General features: G+C 46.5%; 1 protein-coding gene across 1 annotated transcript in view; it reads left to right on the top strand.

Moving 5' to 3' along the window:
• The window catches only part of TRAM2 (translocation associated membrane protein 2), a 68,595-nt gene continuing 66,930 nt past the window's right edge, over positions 17,161 to 18,825 (top strand). The window contains exon 1 of the mRNA XM_018039059.1: positions 17,161 to 17,428. Within this exon, the coding sequence (XP_017894548.1) occupies positions 17,309 to 17,428 (120 nt within the window). The 5' untranslated portion in view covers positions 17,161 to 17,308. The remainder of the gene's footprint in view (positions 17,429 to 18,825) is intronic.

Raw genomic sequence — 18,825 nt, forward strand, 5'->3', positions numbered from 1 at the left:
TCCTGCAAGCCATCCTGTGTGGCCAAAACCCTTGCAAAAACAAAACAAAACAAACAAAAAAAACCCAGCATAATCACATAAACCCAGATGGGTGACAGAGATGGTAGTGTGGGGCAGGGGTTATATGTAAGAGAGAGGCTGCTAGATACTAACAAAGGCCCCCAGCTGATAGCTAGTGACCTCAGTCTTTCAGCTGCAAGAAACTCAATTCTATCTATGCCTAAAGGAACAAGGAAACCAATTCTTCCCCAGAGGCTACAGAAAGGAACTCAGCCCTACAGCCTTGATTTTAGCCCAGTGAGATCTATACCTGACTTCTGACACATACAGCCATAAGAAAATAAATTTGTGTTGTTTTATGCTCATTTGTTATGGCAGCAATAGTAAACTAATACACCTGCCCATCTTGTAAGCCAGTAAAGGTAAAAGGGACTGAGCTAACTATCCCTGGCTTAGGGAAAAACTAGGGATTTTCCCCTGGGACTAGGTGTTCCCTGCGGGTGCTGGCAACAGTCCATAAAACCAGGAAGAAGTACCACAGCCAGGGTGGGGATCGAGTAAGCTCCGGGACAGACATGTCTTCTTCTTCTCAAAAATATTTATTTATTTATTTGGCTGCATCGAGTCTTATTTCCAGCATGTGGGATCTAGTTCCCAGGGATGGAACCCGGGCCCCTTGTATTGGAAGCACAGTCTTAGCCACTGGATCACCACAGAAGTCCCTATCTTTTGTTTTGATGCTGCTGCTGCTAAGTCACTTCAGTCGTGTCCGACTCTGTGCAACCCCATAGACGGCAGCCCACCAGGCTCCCCCGTCCCTGGGATTCTCCAGGCAAGAACACTGGAGTGGGTTACCATTTCCTTCTCCAATGCATGAAGGTGAAAAGTGAAAGTGAAGTCACTCAGTTGCGTCCAACTCTTCATGACCCCATGGACGGCAGCCCACCAGGCTCCTCCATCCATGAGATTTTCCAGGCAAGAGTTCTGGAGTGAGGTGCCATTGCCTTCTCTGTGTTTGATTGGATCAAGTCTCTAAACATTTCAAATATCACACAGGGTTGCAGGCAGAGGTCCATACAGGCTTCCAGAGTTCACTCCTGTTACAGCAGCACCCAGGTCTGATTAGTGGGTGGTCTGGGGGGAAGACTCAGAGAATGGGAAAGCAGCTTTCTAGTTCTTGGACAAGCCTCCAGAGCTCTACTGTGGCAAACGCTATCCACCACACTCCATCAAACCTGAGATGCCTTCAGTTGGAAGCAACATCGTTACTTCATGAACCAACGAAAGAAAAAGTGCTGTCAGATATACAGCAGCCTGCCACAAACTGCAGTGTTTAAATGAGTAAGGTGTTAAAGTGAGAAAAAGAGTACATCTTAAAATCAAGAGTTAACTCTTAAGATGCTGCCAGCTCAATCAAAATTGGCAGGGGATGTACTTATGAGTTTCTAAGGACCAAGGTGGGAGGGCGAGCTTGGGCTTACAGCTCTCCTCAAAGCCAATCGTAAGGATGTGGGCTTCCTCCTGTGGGCAACGGGCAGTGACTGAGGGGTCCTGGTAGGAAGGGGGCCCCCAGTTTCCGAAATCAAATTTACAACTTTGTTTCAGATCAGAGCATGAAAGACTGCTCCTCTATCGCCCAAGAGAGTTGGGCAAAGCTGACCTCACCTTTGACTAGCACTGGTCACCTCTGTTACAAGTGAGGATGCATTTGAAGGATAGCTCTTTATTAATAAGGGGCTTGGGTTTACCCACCCTGATGTGCAGGGTCTACCTGTTCTTTGATTTATTCAGTTCAGTCACTCAGTTGTGTCCAACTATTTGAGACCCCATGAACTGCAGCATGTGAGGCCTCCCAGTCCATCACCAACTCCTGGAGTTTACCCAAACTCACGTCCATTGAGTCAGTGATGCCATCCAACCATCTTCTGTCCTCCCCTTCTCCTCTTGCCCCCAATCTTTCCCAGCATCGGGGTCTTTTCAAATGAGTCAGCTCTTCACATCAGTTGGCCAAAGTATTGGAGTTTCAACATCAGTCCTTCCAATGAACGCCCAGGATTGATCTTCTTTAGGATGGACTGGTTGGATCTCCTTGCTGTCCAAGGGACTCTCAAGAGTCTTCTCCAACACCACAGTTCAAAAGCATCAATTCTTTGGTGCTCAGCTTTCTTTATAGTTCAACTCTCACATCCTACATGACCACAGGAAAAACCATAGCCTCGACTAGACAAACCTTTGTTGGCAAAGTAAAGTCTCTGCTTCACGACTTCACTTTGAATATGCTATCTAGGTTGGTCATAACTTCCTTCCAAGGAGTAAGTGTCTTTTAATTTCATTGCAACAATCACCATCTGCAGTGATTTTGGAGCCCCCCCAAATAAAGTCTGACACTGTTTCCTCATCTATTTGCCATGAAGTGATGGGACCAGATGCCATGATCTTAGTTTTCTGAATGTTGAATGTTAAGCCAACTTTTTCACTCTCCTCTTTCACTTTCATCAAGAGGCTCTTTAGTTCTTCTTCACTTTCTGCCATAAGGGTGGTGTCATCTGCATATCTGAGGTGATTGATGTTTCTGCCGGCAATCTTGATTCCAGCTTGTGCTTCCTCCAGCCCAGCGTTTCTCATGATGTACTCTGCATAGAAGTTAAATAAGCAGGGTGACAATATACAGCCTTGACATACTCCTTTTCCTATTTGGAACCAGTCTGTTGTTCCATGTCCAGTTCTAACTGTTGCTTCCTGACCTGCATACAGATTTCTCAAGAGGCAGGTCAGGTGGTCTGGTATTCCCATCTCTTGAAGAATTTTCCACAGTTTACTATGATCCACATAGTCAAAGGCTTTGGAATAGTCAATAAAGCAGAAATAGATGTTTTTGTGGCACTCTCTTGCTTTTTCGATGATCATGTTGGCAATTTGATCTCTGGTTCCTCTGCCTTTTCTAAAACCAGCTTGAACATCTGGAAGTTCTCAGTTCATGTATTGTTGAAGCCTGACTTGGAGAATTTTGAGCATTACTTTGCTAGTGTGTGAGATGAGTGCAATTGTGCAGTAGTTTGAGCATTCTTTGGCTTTGCCTTTCTTTGGGATTGGAATGAAAACTGACCTTTTCTAGTCGTGTGGCCTCTGCTGAGTTTTCCAAATTTGTGGGCATATTGAGTGCAGCACTTTCACAGCATTATCTTTTAGGATTTGAAATAGCTCAACTGGAATTTCATCACCTCCACTAGCTTTGTTTGTAGTGATGCTTCCTAAGGCCTACTTGATTTCACATTCCTGGATGTCTGGCTCTAGGTGAGTTATCATATCATCGTGGTTATCTGGGTCATGAAGATCTTTTTTGTACAGTTCTTCTGTGTATTCTTGCCACCTCTTCTTAATATCTTCTGCTTCTGTTAGGTCCATACCATTTCTGTCCTTTATCAAGCCCATCTTTGCATGAAACGTTCCCTCAGTATGTCTAATTTTCTTGAAGGGATCTCTAGTCTTTCCCATTCTATTATTTTCCTCTATTTCTTTTTTTTTTTGTTGTTAAGATTTTCATGCATTCCATTAATTATTATTATTATTTTATTTTACTTTACAATACTGTATTGGTTTTGCCATACATCAACATGAATCCGCCACAGGTATACATGAGTTCCCAATCCTGAACCCCATTGAGGAAGGCTTGCTTATCTCTCCTTGCTATTCTTTGATTTATTAGGTGATAGACAAACCTTCTTTGGGGCCTCCCAGGTGGCTCAGTGGTAAAGAATCTGCCTGCCAGGCAGGAGTCGTGGGTTCAATCCCTGGGTCAGGAAGATCCTCTGGAGAAGAAAATGGTAACCCACTTCAGTATTCTTGCCTGGGGAATCCCATGGACAGAGGAGCCTGGAGGGCTACAGTCCGTGGGGTCAAAACAAGAGTTGGACACAACTTAGCAACAAAACAAGAACAGCAAATCTTCTTTTCATCCACCCAAGGATTTGGGGGCCCAGAAGCATAGCAGGACTCCAGAGGCGTGGTCTGGACAGAGGGAAACATGGTAGATGGAACTCCGAGGGGTCACCAGTGATCACCTTTGCCACCCACTCCATCCCTTTGCCTGTGCTTGACCTCAGGTCCAGAGAGCTTGGAGATCTTTTGGATTGCCTTTATAAGTAACGGGGGAAAGTCACAGCATCATCACATGGAAGGGCCCCAAGAAATCACCTCTTCCTCTTAATTTTTCCCATTAGGAAAGAGTGTAGCTAGCCTAAGTTCACCCATCCTGGTAGTGGCAGAACCAGTCTGGAGTCTAAGTCTCCTCCTTCCCCCAGGGCACATCCGGAGAAGCGAGGGTGGGGACAGAAGTGCCATCCCCAGGCACACCCTGCCCTAGTGTCCTGGGACCCTGGGCCAGTTACTTAGTATCTCTGGGCTTCTACGTCCTGTAAATCAGGACTAATAGCAGTACCTGAGGATTATGTTCGTGAGAGGGCAGAGGCCGCTGGGTGCCAGCTGGTAATTGCTCCATCAAGAGCAATGGCTGTCATTGTTATTCTTTCCTGTGATTTCAGGCCGCCTCCATCACCATGCTCCTGCTATCAAACAGGAGGTCTGAACTTTGAGACTCTGGGACTGAGGCATCCATGGAATTTGCTCCCCTTGCTAATCTGGCAAAGTCAACAAACCCTTTCTGTCCAATCGGACAGGAGTCTCCTGGAGGTGTTAGGTCGCAGCATGGAAGAGTGTGCTGGGAGGTCCCAGTGATAGCAGGGAGGCGGCCCTCCGGGGGCTGGGGGGGCCTGGCCAAGGGTGCCGGGGAAGGGGTGCAGGAGCCAGCAGGCGCCGGGCGGGGCACTTGGCATGTGAGTGGAGTGTGGAAGGCCAAGAAGGGGGTTGTGATTGGGCCTTCACGCTAGAAAGGAAGGGGACTGGAGTCAATGAAAAGAAGCATTTTCTGTGGTGCTCAGGAAGGGCCTCTCACTGGGGATTTCCTACCCGGGGCCGCAGGCCTTGGCCGCCTTCCCAGGAAAAGGTGGTGCTGGTCGTGGGGAGCCCGCACACTGCGAGGCCTCAGTCTGCGGACAGAGGTGCCCACTCCTGTCTCTGGTGCTGCTGGGCTCCCTGAGCCTGCTTCAGCCTGGAACAAAATGCTCTTTGCTTGAACTGTCCATTTCAGATGTCTCCAGTGCAGGACAGGGACACCAAGGTCTGGGCGGAAGTGGAAGAGGGGACTGGAAACTACGAAGAGTGGGGAGTAAGGGAGGTCAGGGCCTCGCAGGGTGGGCCTTGAAGACTGAGCAGAAAGGCTATTTCAAAGCAACAGGCCTTGGCACAGGGGCTGGCGTGGGCCTAAGACCGCAGGTCAGCCCTGGACCACTGCTCGTGCTGACGTGGCTGTTCCAAGGAGCTCGAGGTGGGCTAGGGCTAAACCTCCTTGGGGAAAAGAATTTCAAGATTAAAAAAAGGAAAAAAAAAAAAAAAACCAACCCACAGATCAACTCCCTTTTCCTCTTTTTTCCCAACCCCAATCAAAAAGTATGCTATCTGCTATTGAAAAATCACATCTCAGAAGCAGCACCACTTTCTGACAGTATCAGCCAAGACTTCTGATGAGGCTGATGGACGTGCGTTCCATTTTCACATTGTATAGTGAGTAGAGAGAGTCCTCTCACATTTGTTCAGGCGAGATAATGATGATATTATTACTAGAAGCACTGTGTTGCAAAGAGAATCTATCTTTTTTTTTTCTCCTTCCTACCCGCTGGCTATGTCCTATCCGCTTTGTCTCTTTCCTCTCTTCTCTCTTTACTGTCTTACTCCTCCCATCTTCTGGTGTTTATGTTCTTGCTCTCACTCTTAACTCTTCTCTTTCTTTCTTTCCTCACCTCAGTGCCCCACTCAGCTTGTGGAAACCCAGAGGACAAAGCAAGGAATTCTTCTCTTATCAGGAGGAGGGGCTGCTGAGAAGGGGCAGCGGCCAGGGGCTGGCTGCCAAGATCAGGAGAGAGGGGTCTTGTCTCCCTCCACAGAGCCCTGCTGCTGCCCAGTGAAGGGCCCTCTCCCACTCGTCAATGAGTCCTTCAGCCCAGTCAGAGAAACCTCTGGGCTTGCCCAGCAAAGAATCAAGCAAAACAGCAATGTGACCCACTCGTTCCTGCCAAAGAGACAACAGATGGAAAGGGTTTCATGTATTTAGCATCCAGGAATATTTTGCATCATAACTGGACACTTTCTGGACACTTACTTGATTTACAAAGGAATGAACTTTTCATGTTGGAATATAATCGCAGAGAATCAGAATGTGAGGATGACTATCAGAGTCAGGGGGAGCTCTCGTTGTGTTTCCCAAATAATTTATTCATTCATTTTTGTCAACAAATATTCACTTAGCACCTATTCTGTAGCAGAGAATGAGGTGGTTATTAATACTAAGGCACACATGAAAAGTTATGATTCCAATCTCTCAGGGTCTTAAAATCAACCTCAAGGTTCTATCCACCCTAAATGTAGCTTTGTTCTTGAACACACCTCCTGTGTGGAAGCAGACTCCCCTTGGGGCTCCTTCACTATGGAATTACCTTGGGCACCTATATAAATATGGAATAGTATGGATTCCTTCATGATGGTGGTGGTTTAGTTGCTAAGTTGTGTCCAACTCTTGCAACCCTATGGACTGTAGCCTGCCAGTCTCCTTTGCCCATGGGATTTCCCAGGCAAGAATACTGGGGTGAGTTGCCATTTCCTTCTCGAGGGGATCTTCCCAACCCAGGCATCCAACCCACATTTTCTGCTTGGCAGCTGGATTATTTACAGCTGAGCCACCAGGGAAGCCCAGATTCCTTCATGTTGATCCGTTAATCCATACACTCTTCCACACATCCAATCATCCACCTTTCCAACCTTTCATTCACCTATCCAGCTACCTTCAACCTTGTATCCATTCATTCATCTACCTACCCATCCAACCATCCTACCATACACCAATCTTCCCTTCCACTCATCTATCCATCCATCCACCCACCCTTTGACTCACACATCATCCATGCAAGCACACAGCAGGAGGTCAATTATCTGCTCAGTGGGGATCGAGGCACCCAGAAACAATTATTGTGGTTGGGAACTGTACAAAGAGAGACCCAGTGGTTGTATGTAGTGTTACTGATCGACAGCTCACAAGTGAATGGTTCCTGAAGCCTGGGCTGTGATGTGAGAATCAAGATGGGATGGATTTCGTGGACTGGTACCAAAGGTCCACAGAGAGGTGCTTAAATGTAATCAATGTCTCCCTTTCTCCCCAGTCTGGGCGAAAGCTGCTTGGGGAAGGCAGTGGCTCCTATAAGCCATGTTTCCATTGAGCTTTTCCTCACTGTGACGCCCACTGCATAACAGAGCTACTGCTCTGATAGTTACTGCTTTCTTTTTATAAAAACTAAGGATAAGTTTCCCAGATAGTTTCCATCTAAAGATGCCCCCCACACTGGAGAACTCAGTGGAAGTCAAGATCTGAAATTGTTCCTTTCCTCCCCAAATGTTGTATTCAAATTATTTTTCTGGTTGCAGGAATTCTGACCTCAATGTATTCATTTCTAGTGTTAACTTGAGTTGCGTCTCTTCTTAAAAATGCCCCCCACTTCCCTTCTGAATGGTGGCACATTCGTTAGTCGTCTGGAATAAATCTGTCTCCAACTGAATGAGAGCTGGAAAGAGGAAATAGAGGGCAGTGGTTAGAGCCCTGAGTGTCAGGAGTCCTGGTTCCCATGTGTTACTCTGCCCCTGAGTCACTAGCTGCCACTGGACGAGCTGCTTGTTTTTTCTGAGTTACTGCCTGTCAGCCAGAGACTAGTGAGCATGGGATACTGAGACTGGGCTGGGAGCTCCAGGCCGGGAAGGGAGGCCTTGTCCTTGCCCCAACTCACCAGTCTTATGGGCTTTCTTCTCATTGTCTCTAAAAGGAGGGGAGTGGGCTATTTTAAGGTAGTTTTTAATACCTGGACTCTTAACTCTACATTCTCTTATACTTAGCATATTTAATAGTGAGCTGGCATTTTTTTTTTTAAAGACTCTGCTCCTTTCCCCCCAGCAAAAAACAAAAACCAGAAATAATCATGACACATTACATGAAATTAATAATAATAAAAAATAATAATGGTATTTGTACTCTGTCTCACTGTTCTAAATTTTAAAACACAAATACGAGCTGCAAGTGGTCACACAGAATGATGGAACGAAAGTAACAATTTGTCTCTTCATCTGTAAAATCATTATCATTGTTTATTTCCAATCTGTGGTTCAAATGCAAGCTTCTGCTACACTAGAGGGTGGAGATCTGGCTGTGCAGGAATTGAGTTCCGCTGATTCCAATCCCGTATGAGCTTACCTGAAACAAATGTGAGCATCTGAGAACCTGTAAACTAGGGGCCAGAGGTGTATATGAGAACTGAATTAACTTCACATAGGGTGCAATGCTTATTAAAAGATAAGCAATAAAAATGGGCTAAGTTACATATTTATTATTAAAACTCAATAGCAACAACAATTATTTAGAACTTAGAGCAAAGGTTTTGGGCAAGAAGGAGATAGTTTACATAGTTATTATAACTTAACAGCAATGACAACACTTGTTTAGAACTTATAGCAGAAGTTTTGGGCAAGCGGGCGGTATTTTTACTTCTAACGTTGCTTGCCAACATCCGCTGGATCATCGAAAAAGCAAGAGAGTGCCAGAAAAACATCTATTTCTGCTTTATTGACTATGCTAAAGACTTTGACTGTGTGGATCACCATATACTGTGGAAAATTCTTCAAGAGATGGGAATACCAGACCACCTGACCTGCCTCCTGAGAAATCTGTATGCAGGTCAGGAAGCAACAGTTAGAACTGGACATGGAACAACAGACTGGTTCCAAATAGGGAAAGGAGTACGTCAAGGCTGTATATTGTCACCCTGCTTATTTAACTTCTATGCAGAGTACATCATGAGAAACGCTGGGCTGGAGGAAGCACAAGCTGGAATCAAGATTGCCGGGAGAAACATCAATCACCTCAGATATGCAGATGACACCACCCTTATGGCAGATAGTGAAGAGGAACTGAAAAGCCTCTTGATGAAAGTGAAAGAGGAGAGTGAAAAAGTTGGCTTAAAGCTCAACATTCAGAAAACAAAGATCATGGCAACTGGTCCCATCACTTCATGGGAAATAGATGGGGAAACAGTGGAAACAGTGTCAGACTTTATTTTTCTGGGCTCCAAAATCACTGCAGATGGTAATTGCAGCCATGAAATTAAAAGATGCTTACTTTTTGGAAGGAAAGTTATGACCAACTTAGATAGCATATTCAAAAGCAGAGACATTACTTTGCCAACAAAGGTCTGTCTAGTCAAGGCTATGGTTTTCCCTGTGGTCATGTATGGATGTGAGAGTTGGACTGTGAAGAAGGCTGAGCACTGGAGAATTGATGCTTTTGAACTGTGGTGTTGGAGAAGACTCTTGAGAGTCCCTTAGACTGCAAGGAGATCCAACCAATCCATTCTGAAGGAGATCAGCCCTGGGTGTTCTTTGGAAGGAATGATGCTAAAGCTGAAATTCCAGTACTTTGGCCACCTCATGCGAAGAGTTGACTCATTAGGAAAGAGGGATGCTGGGAGGGATTAGGGGCATGAGGAGAAGGGGATGGCAGAGGATGAGATGGTTGGATGGCATCACTGACTCGATGGATGTGAGTTTGAGTGAACTCCACGAGTTGGTGATGGACAGGGAGTCCTGTCGTGCTGCGATTCATGGGGTCGCAAAGAGTCGGACTCAACTGAGCGACTGAACTGAACTGAACATCACTTAGAATTGCCATGGTGATATTAAAAAAAAAGAAACACCAATTTTTAGTCACTTTTTTCATTTAAATTCTTTTAACTTTGTAATAATTTTAAATTTACAGGAGAGTTGCAAAAATATTATGGACAGTCCTCATAAAACTTTTCGCTCAGCTTATATAACTGTGGTCCCTTTTTTGAAACAGAAATTAACATTGGTACAATACTATTAACACTATACTCTGTGTTTGGGTTTGAGCAATGTTTTCACTAGTGTCCTTTTTCTGTTCCAGGGTTCAATCCAGGATACCACAGTGCCTTTAAAGGTTTTCATTGTTTTAAAATTCTTTATAGATCATGCAACTCCTTTGTCCCTGCCCCCAGGGCTAACTGCTTCCACTGCCCTGACCTTGGTACACCACTGATTCCACTACACTGCTGTGGGGTACAAGGCAAGAAGATCAGATGGTTCGTCATTTGGCAAAAGGTGGTATGGAGTCTGCTTTAATATGCTAGACTCCAAGAGAAACAATACTTCACTTTGTCAAGCTGGAGCTCCGTCAGCCAGACGCTTCAACAGTGACTGTTAGGTGTGTAACATTTGCAAAATTCATATGTCTACTGTATAGAAACCAGAAAGCCGGACTCATTTTGGGCAAGAGTGCCATGAGTCCCATAAGGCAAAGAAGTGAAAATATACAGAGTAAAAAACCTTGACAGGGGCTTCCCTGGTGGCTCAGTGGTAGAGAATCTGCCTGCCATCGTAGGAGACATGGATTCAATCCCTGATCCAGGAAGATCCCCCATGCTGTGCAGCAACTGAGACTGTTAGCCACAACTATTAAACCTGTGCTCTAGAGCCCAGGAGCCACAACTAGAGAAAAGCCTGTGCAGCAAGGACGTCAAAAATAAATTAATAATAATAAAAAGCCCTGACAAAAATTACCGTGCAGACGTTTCCGGATGCCTGCTCCATACCAGTCTCCCAGCCCTTTTTTCTTGCCGTCAGTAGTCAGGATCTTCACAGGAGGCTGAAAGCCTCAGCTCTTCTGAGGATGGCTTCCTGGTGAGGTTACTCTAATCATGCTAGTTCCACTCACCTTGCCAATGATTGGATTAAGTATGGACATGTGGTACGATCTGGTCAATGAGGCATGAGGGGAAAGTCTGGGGTTTCTGGGGAAGTTTTCTTCACTCTTCAAAATGCCCCTCTCCATCTTGTCTGAATTTTGGGTCTCATTGTATGAAGGATAGACTACCTGGTGCTATCGCAGCCCCTTTGTAACCATGAGGAACAAGTCTGAGACAAAAGCAAAGTGGGAGGACAGTAAGATTCCAGGGTTGGATGAATCACATACACACCTGGGAATGAACTAATTCAGGACTTCCTGCTATGAGGGAAAAGACATTTTCAATTTGCTGGGGATAGTTGTCATCCCTGTACCAGCCATGACAACAGCATTTCTCTTTCAGCCATTTATTCGATTAACTAACACTTGATGAGAACACACCATGATATGAGAGTTAATGGCTAGATTCCTGCCTTGAAAGGTGACATCATCCAAAGGGGGTGTAAAACTCATGGGCAAATCCACTGGTTGCAGGAGAACTTGCTGCTTCCTGAGTACGCAGGTGCCACGTGTCCAGCCTGAACGCCCTGAAGACAGTTTTGTGAAGGAAGAGGTAACGCCCTTTATCTTGAAGGTTGGCTACTTTTAGCAAAGGGACACACGGCACAAGGGTCTTATGAGGGGAACAAAGACACAGAAAGTAGAAACCACAGGGTGTGGTCTAGAAAGACGGGCTACTTCAGTTTAGTTAGGAATTGGTGTTCAGAATTATCAGTCTCCACTTCCCTGGTGACTCAGACGGTAAAGAATCTTTCTGCAATGAAGGAGATCTGGGTTCAATCCGTGGGTCAGGAAGAACCCCTGGAGAAGGGAATGGCAACCCACTCCAGTATACTTGCCTAGAGAATCCCATGGACAAAGGAGCCTGTGGGATATAGACCATGGTGTTGCAAAGAGTCAGACATGACTGGGTAACTAATGCTTTACTATGGGACTGGTGGAGAGAGAGAGATGGCACCTACCTGATCAGTGCCATGCTCTAGGAAGCCTGAAAGGCTCCAGTCTGGGCAGGCAGAGGGGACCCAGTGCTGACCTCTGGTCTGAGTCCTGTTTCATCAACCTGCTAATTATGTGGCCCTTGGTTCATGTGTCTCAGAGCAGCTATAAGAAGGGGCTGGTAATCACTATCTTGCTCCCTTACGGGGCAACTGTAAGCACAATATAAATGTGAGAGGTTATCATCTCCTCCACCTCCAGGCCTAACTATATATTCACCCATCTTAGGTTGTTGTCCTAGGCTCAGAGGAGTTTTCCTTCTTGCTTTTGTCGTTGGAGCGGCCCTCATGCCTCTTCCTTGGTTTCATCCATGATCTCCCGTATTTCTAGTATTTTATATTTCCTTCTCTTTCTCCTGACTGTTTCTTCTCCGTCTCCAAACAATCTCAGATCTTAAAAAATAAAGATCCTTCTTTGGATCCTCCATATCTCCCAAGAACACCATCCATTTTCCTTTTTTTTCACCAAACTTCTTAAAAGAATAGACTATTTTCTCATCGCCTTTTCTTATCTCCTACCCAATGTTAATTAAGTCCACTCCAATATCCATTTAAGAGTGGGCCTCAAAACCCTCCTATACTGTAGCCAAGACATGGAAGCAACCTAAATGTACATCAACAGACGAATGGATAAAGAAGATGTGATACAGATACACAGTAGATTGTGTGGATTGAATATTGTTGTTCAGTTGTTAAATTGTGTCCAACTCTTTGTGACCCCATGGACTGCAGCACACCAGGCTTCCTTGTTCTTCACTATCTCCTAGAATTTTCTCAAATTCATGTCCATTGAGTCAGGGATGCTACCTAACCATCTCATCCTCTGCTCTCCTTTTCTCCTTTTGCAAACTTCCATCTTTCCCAGAATCAGGGTCTTTTCCAATGAGTCAGCTCTTCACACCAGGTGGTCAAAGTATTTAGCTTCAGCATCAGTCCTTCCAATGAGTATTTAGGGTTGATTTCCTTTAGGATTGACTAGTTTTATCTCCTTGCAGTCCAAGGGACATACACACAAGGGAATATTAACCAGCCATTAAAAAAGAATGGAAGGATTTCCCTGGTGGTCCTGTGGCTAAGAAGACTGCACTTCCACTGCAGGGGCATGCACACGAATCTGAAATATGTATATAACTGAATCACTTTGCTGTATGCTTGAAACATTGTAAATCAGCTCTACTTCAATTAATTTTTTTTTTTAAGTAGGCTCTTGAAGACTGTAATGCCTACATCTAGGGGCTTCATCCTCTTCTCATCTTGCCTGATTTAACCTGTCCTGCTGAAATGCTTATGTTCCAGCTTCCTCCACCCCACCCTTTACTTTTCCTTCTCCTTCTCCTCTCTTCTTAGGATTGGGTAAGGAATCTCTTCTTAGAGATTCTCAGAATCTCTTCTCAGATTCTGCTGAGTCTGGGCTTTTACCTCACTCAGCACACTCTCCTAGAACACTTGGTTAACCTCATTGATTCAACAGTCCCCTTGCAGATGAAGCACTGCTGCTGCTGCTGCTAAGTCACTTCAGTGTCTGACTCAGTGTCTGACTCTGTGCGATCCCACAGATGGCAGCCCACAGGCTCCCCCATCCCTGGGATCCTCCAGGCAAGAACACTGGAGTGGGTTGCCATTTCCTTCTCCAATGCATGAAAGTGAAAAGTAAAAGTGAAGTCACTCAGTCGTGTCCGACTCTTAGTGACGCCACTTTCCAAGCAAGTGTACTGGAGTGGGGTGCCATCGCCTTCTCCAAGATGAAGCACAAATACCTTTAATTCTGGCTTTCCCTCCCTTAATCCAATCCAGTGGTTTCCAACTTACCTGTCAAAGCATCAGGGACTCCTCAGGCTCAGCTTGTGCAAAGGGGAGGCTCACTTTTCCTCTCTTATAACTGTTCTTTCTCTGTTGTTCCATATACATTTTTTTTTTAATGGTCCCACTATCGTTTAGGTCATTGCCTGGAAAATTCCATGGACAGAGGAGCCTGGTGGGCTACTGTCCATGGGATCGCAAAGAGTCTGACTCAACTGAGCAAGTGAGCATGAGCACCAGAGCCTAAAGTTTTGACTCCTCCATCTTCTATACATCATATATTAAAGCAAACACCAAATCCAATGAATTAACCCTTGCAATGTCCCTGAAATCATCCACTGCCCTTTCACTCTTATCACTATTGAGAAGGGTTCCTTTTTTTTTTTTCTTCTTGACTAGGCTGTTATAATAGTTTTTCAATTGGTCTTCCAGATACCACTCTTTTTAAATAAAAATGATCTTTATATTCCTGATGGTTCTCTCTCTAAAGAGAAATTCAGTTATGCTAAAAAAAACTCCCACTGTCTGCAGAATAAAGTCACAATTCTCTCTCTCTTTTTATAAATTTTCAGTTTTACTAAGGTATAATTGATAAATAAAATTGTAAGACATTCATGGTGTTTTGATACATGTATACCTTGAAAGGTACAATTCTTTATCATGGCATTTGAAATGCATTACAATCCAGCTCCATCTTAAGTCTCCAAAATTTATCTCACACTGCTCTTCTGCATTCTCTATTAGTAAAATAGAGAATGGACCTACTAAAGGTCCAGCCTGAACTTCCTCTTCCCAATACCCAAACCAGAATTAAGTTGCCTTTTCTTTGTTCTCATAGGGTACATATTTCAAACTGTTCTTAGAGTCACCATCATCACACTGAATTGTAATGATGCCTCTGTCTCTTCTAACAGATTGTAAGCTGCAGCATACCTCTTGCTGTATAACAAATGACAACCAGATTTAATGACTTAAAACAGCAGATGTTTATTATTTCACAGTTGCTGTGTGTCAGAAATTTGGGAGTGGCTGGTTTTGGCTAGGGGTATATCATGAAGTTGCAGTCAAGAGGTCAGCCAGGGCTGCAGTCATCTGAAGGCTTGATCAGAGCTGGAAGATTTGCTTCCAACAAGGCTCATGCAGAAGCTTGGCAAGTTAGCCCTGGCTGTTGGCTGAAGGTCCTGGTTCCTGTCCATAGGGACTTCTCCATAAAGCTGCTTGAGTATCCTCAGAACATGGCAGCACACTTCCTCCCCAGAGCAAGTGATCCAGGACAAGAAATAAAGAAGAAAACCAAAATGCCTTTATGACCATCACTTATTCTGTTAAAAGCAAGCCACCAAATCCAGGCCACACGCAAGGGGGAGAGGTGAATTAATCACCACCTCTTTTTGGGAGAGAGACGGAAGAACTAGAGGACATATTTAAAAAAAAACCACCAAGGGCTGTCCTATCTTCCTGTCTTCAGTAACTAGCACAGTTTCTGGCACTTGGTAGGTGCTCAGTAGATATTTCTAGTGGAATAATGTGTGAAGGGGGAAATATTGGAGTCATTGTAATATGGGTAATTAGTGTGGTCCAGGTGAAGAATGGTGGAGGTGAGAGTTGAAGGGAGAGATTCTGAGATAAGAATTCATGGAACTCCATGACTGGTTACATGAGAAGGGTTGGGAAGAGATTCATTTGGGGTTGAAGGTGGTCTCGAAACTAGGACTTAAAGATGGTCGTGTCAGTTGAAATAGGCATCTAGGACTTCCTCGTTGGGGTTTCAAAGGTAATGATATATAAATCATACAGCTAAACTTAAGCCCCAAGTCTAGTTGTTCAGTGATATTTGGAAAGATTTGGAGTTGGCAGTCATCAATTTGAGCCAGAAGTCATCCCCTATATATCATGTTTCTCATTTATAAATGTGGAGGTTATAGTACCTAACTGTGTACCAGAACTGTCCAACTAAATTCTTGGGAATATTAAAAGGTTGGCAACATCTCATCTTTTGCAAGAAATTCCCACCACTGCATCCTCTAGAAATGGTCATGTTTAAACACAAGGGAACCATCAGATTAAACCATATGAAATACTGGTATTCCAGTTTTGACTTAAAGAAATCAGTTCCATAGGGTTCAACCTAATAGATATACGTCTGCAGTTTGAAGATTTGAACACCTCTTCACAGATGGAAAATTGAGATGTTCCAGAGTTCTGGATCTTTCTATTCCTGAGACTGAGGTCCAACTAAAAGAAAGGTCAGTCTTGAAGTTAAATTAGGTTTAGCCCAATACAGGCATTACTTTCTCATTTTCTTAAGTCAGATAAAGGAATTAAAGAACAAAGACTAAATACTGGATTCAAGAAACTTAAGATGGAAAACTTATCTTGGAACTCCAGCTAAGTCCAGATTCAACTCCATTTCCTTCACTGTGCCGTTTCTAAGAAATTGTATTTACTTAGAACTGAAATAGCTGAGGACCTAATAAAAAAGGAAGTAGGAATTAAATAGTTCTTTGCTCATTTTTGTATTTTTGTATATCTGGAAGGTGATTAGTTGACTCCTTCATTACTGGTAGGAATAATTTCAATATTTGCCGATATAAATTAATTTATGAAAAATACCTTTTGTCATTTCCAGGAGTACTTCTAAAACTTAATACCGAACAGAAACTTTCAGTGTGAAAGTTCTTTCTTTTCTTCTTCTTCAGTGTTTATTCTTCCACTTTTTCGGATTAATACCGAAGATATTTGGGTAAAAGGTGTGAAACTCATTGATAGCGGCATAAAGATCTCAAATGTCAGAGCAAACCCGCACGAATTCATCCATTCCCCTCTTTGGAAAACAAACTCCCCGAGGGCAAGGTCTTTGCCGCATATTCCCAGCATTCTGAACCGTGCCTAACGCTCTCCAGCTTTCAGCAAACACTTGGTTATCCGTCCATTCATAATCATCGGTGCAGGGCGCGGGCCATCAAGGAAACCGGCCTGCAGCTTTTCCTTCCTGCGCCCAACCTGCGCTGCTCTCAACCCCCCAGGGTCACAGCTCGCACCGCCGGAAGAACCCTGGAGGCGCGGCCCACCTCTCGGTGGCCCTGCGGCCCTTCCCTTCCCGTGGAGGAAGGAGCGGTAGCCGAGGAGAGAGGGAAACCCGGGCCCACTTCCTGTCCGGGCAGGGCAGGGCGTCCGTGAGCCCCTCAGCTGGAAACTGCAGATTCGCAGCACTGGAGAAGGCAGTGGGGTGCGGGAGCCGGGCGAGAAGGACCCGGCCGCGGGTACCGCCCCCACCGGCCCCGGCCCCGCCCCCCGCGCGTCCCCGGCGGCGGCGAGAGGGTTAAGCGCGCGGGGGGCGGGGCCCGAGCGAGCCGGGCGCGCGGACTGAGGGCCGCGGGCGGCGAGGGGGCTGCGCCGGGGGCGGTTCCGGGCGGCGGGGGCGGGGGCGGGCGGAGGAAGGGGGCGGGCCCCAGAAGTTGTTGGGCGCTGGGCCGGCGGCGGGAGGGCGAGCGAGCGGGCGGGCGGCGGGCCGGCGGGTGGAGCGGGGCCGGGGCTCGAGAAGTTTGCACGGCGGCTCCTGAGCGCCGGGTGCGGGCCCCGCCGGCCGTGCGCGCCCGCTGCCATGGCTTTCCGCCGGCGGACGAAAAGTTACCCGCTCTTCAGCCAGGAGTTCGTCATCCACAACCATGCGGACATCGGCTTCTGCCTGGTGCTCTGCGTCCTTATCGGGCTTATGTTCGAGGTGAGCGACATCGGGGCGGGGAGCGTCCTTCTCGCGCGCCGCCCGGCGTCCCCCTACGGGTCCCCCGGGGTCTGCGTCTGCGCCCGGGCGCCGGGCCGCCGTGTCGGTCCCCCGCATCCCCCCGGCTTTGTGCACCGTGCGCCCCTCGGCCTCCTAGTCAGCCCAGACACCGCCGCCAGCTCCGCGTCGTGCCCGCCAGCCCTGTCGCCCCGTTGGGTACCCACTGGACCCTGCAGCTCTCTCTGCAGCCCCGGCTCTCAACCCTGGCCTCTAACCGACGTGGCCCTGGCCCGCCCAGCGGAGGTTCCTTTCTGGTGTCCAGGAGCCAAGCCCGGAGACTCCCAGACCCGCAGGCATTGCACAACTACCCCTTCCTAGCCCTAGCTGCCAACTCCTCCGGGCTTTTCCAGTGGGAGGGACCCCGGCCCTTTTCCACTTCCCACCTGATTTTCGGTGTCTTTTGCATCCTCAGTTCTGGGCCATAGTGGGGGTGTTCGGGGTACGGCCCTAGCCCCATTCCAGCAGTGCCCTTTGCGGTCCTCCTGACACCCCTCCTTTTTTTTTTTTTTTGCTCTTGCCCCAAAGGCCAGTTTTCATATACCCTGTGAACATAACGTTCTGTGAACTGTTCCTTCACTCCATCTGTGGTGGACCTAGAGCTTCTCCCTGTGACAGGAGCAAGGTGAAGGCGAGGCATACCCTCTGCTTTTAGGAGAAAGGTGATTCTACCATAACTGTGGGGGTAGGGGGCAGCTGGAGCAGGCCTCACCGACTTGCCTCGAATGGGGTCGGAATCCAAGGGGGCTCATGGGAAGACTCCCTGCTCCACAGCCAGAAAAATGTGATAGTCACAAGCAGGGAGAATTGGCAAACAGTGAAGGACTCGCCCTGGTCTGCCTTGTCTCAAGGTGAGTGCCGCTTCATCGGCAGCTTATCTGCATCTCAGGAACGGGCTGGGAAGCTGTAACCATCTATCAGTTGCCTTGGATATGGAGGATTCCTGGTGTGGCTAATTTCCTCTTCCGTGTCCCTCTGTGTCTGGCTTTCCTATCTCTTCTCTCAGGATGAGGAGGGCCCTGCTAGGCAGGGAAGCTGCCCTCAAGGTGGGGATGTTCTTGTGGTGGCTGAGCCAGGGTTGGATGGGTGCACGCGTCCTTGGCTGGGCTTCAGGGTCTGTTGGAAGTAACTGGAGACCCCTATTGGGGTCTGCAGGCCTGCTTTACTTTTCCCTCATAACCCCCATAACTCGCATGGTATATCCGAGGCAAGGGCTTTGTCAGGCCAGGATCATCTCCTGTGCTGCCGTCTCTGCTTGGTCACTAATCTGATGAAATTAAAAAAAAAAACAAAAAAACAAACAGCTGCAGCCTCAGTTTCCCCATCAGTACAGATTAGTA

The sequence above is a fragment of the Capra hircus genome, chromosome 23, assembly GCF_001704415.2.
Source record: "Capra hircus breed San Clemente chromosome 23, ASM170441v1, whole genome shotgun sequence".
NCBI classification, from domain to species: domain Eukaryota; kingdom Metazoa; phylum Chordata; class Mammalia; order Artiodactyla; family Bovidae; genus Capra; species Capra hircus.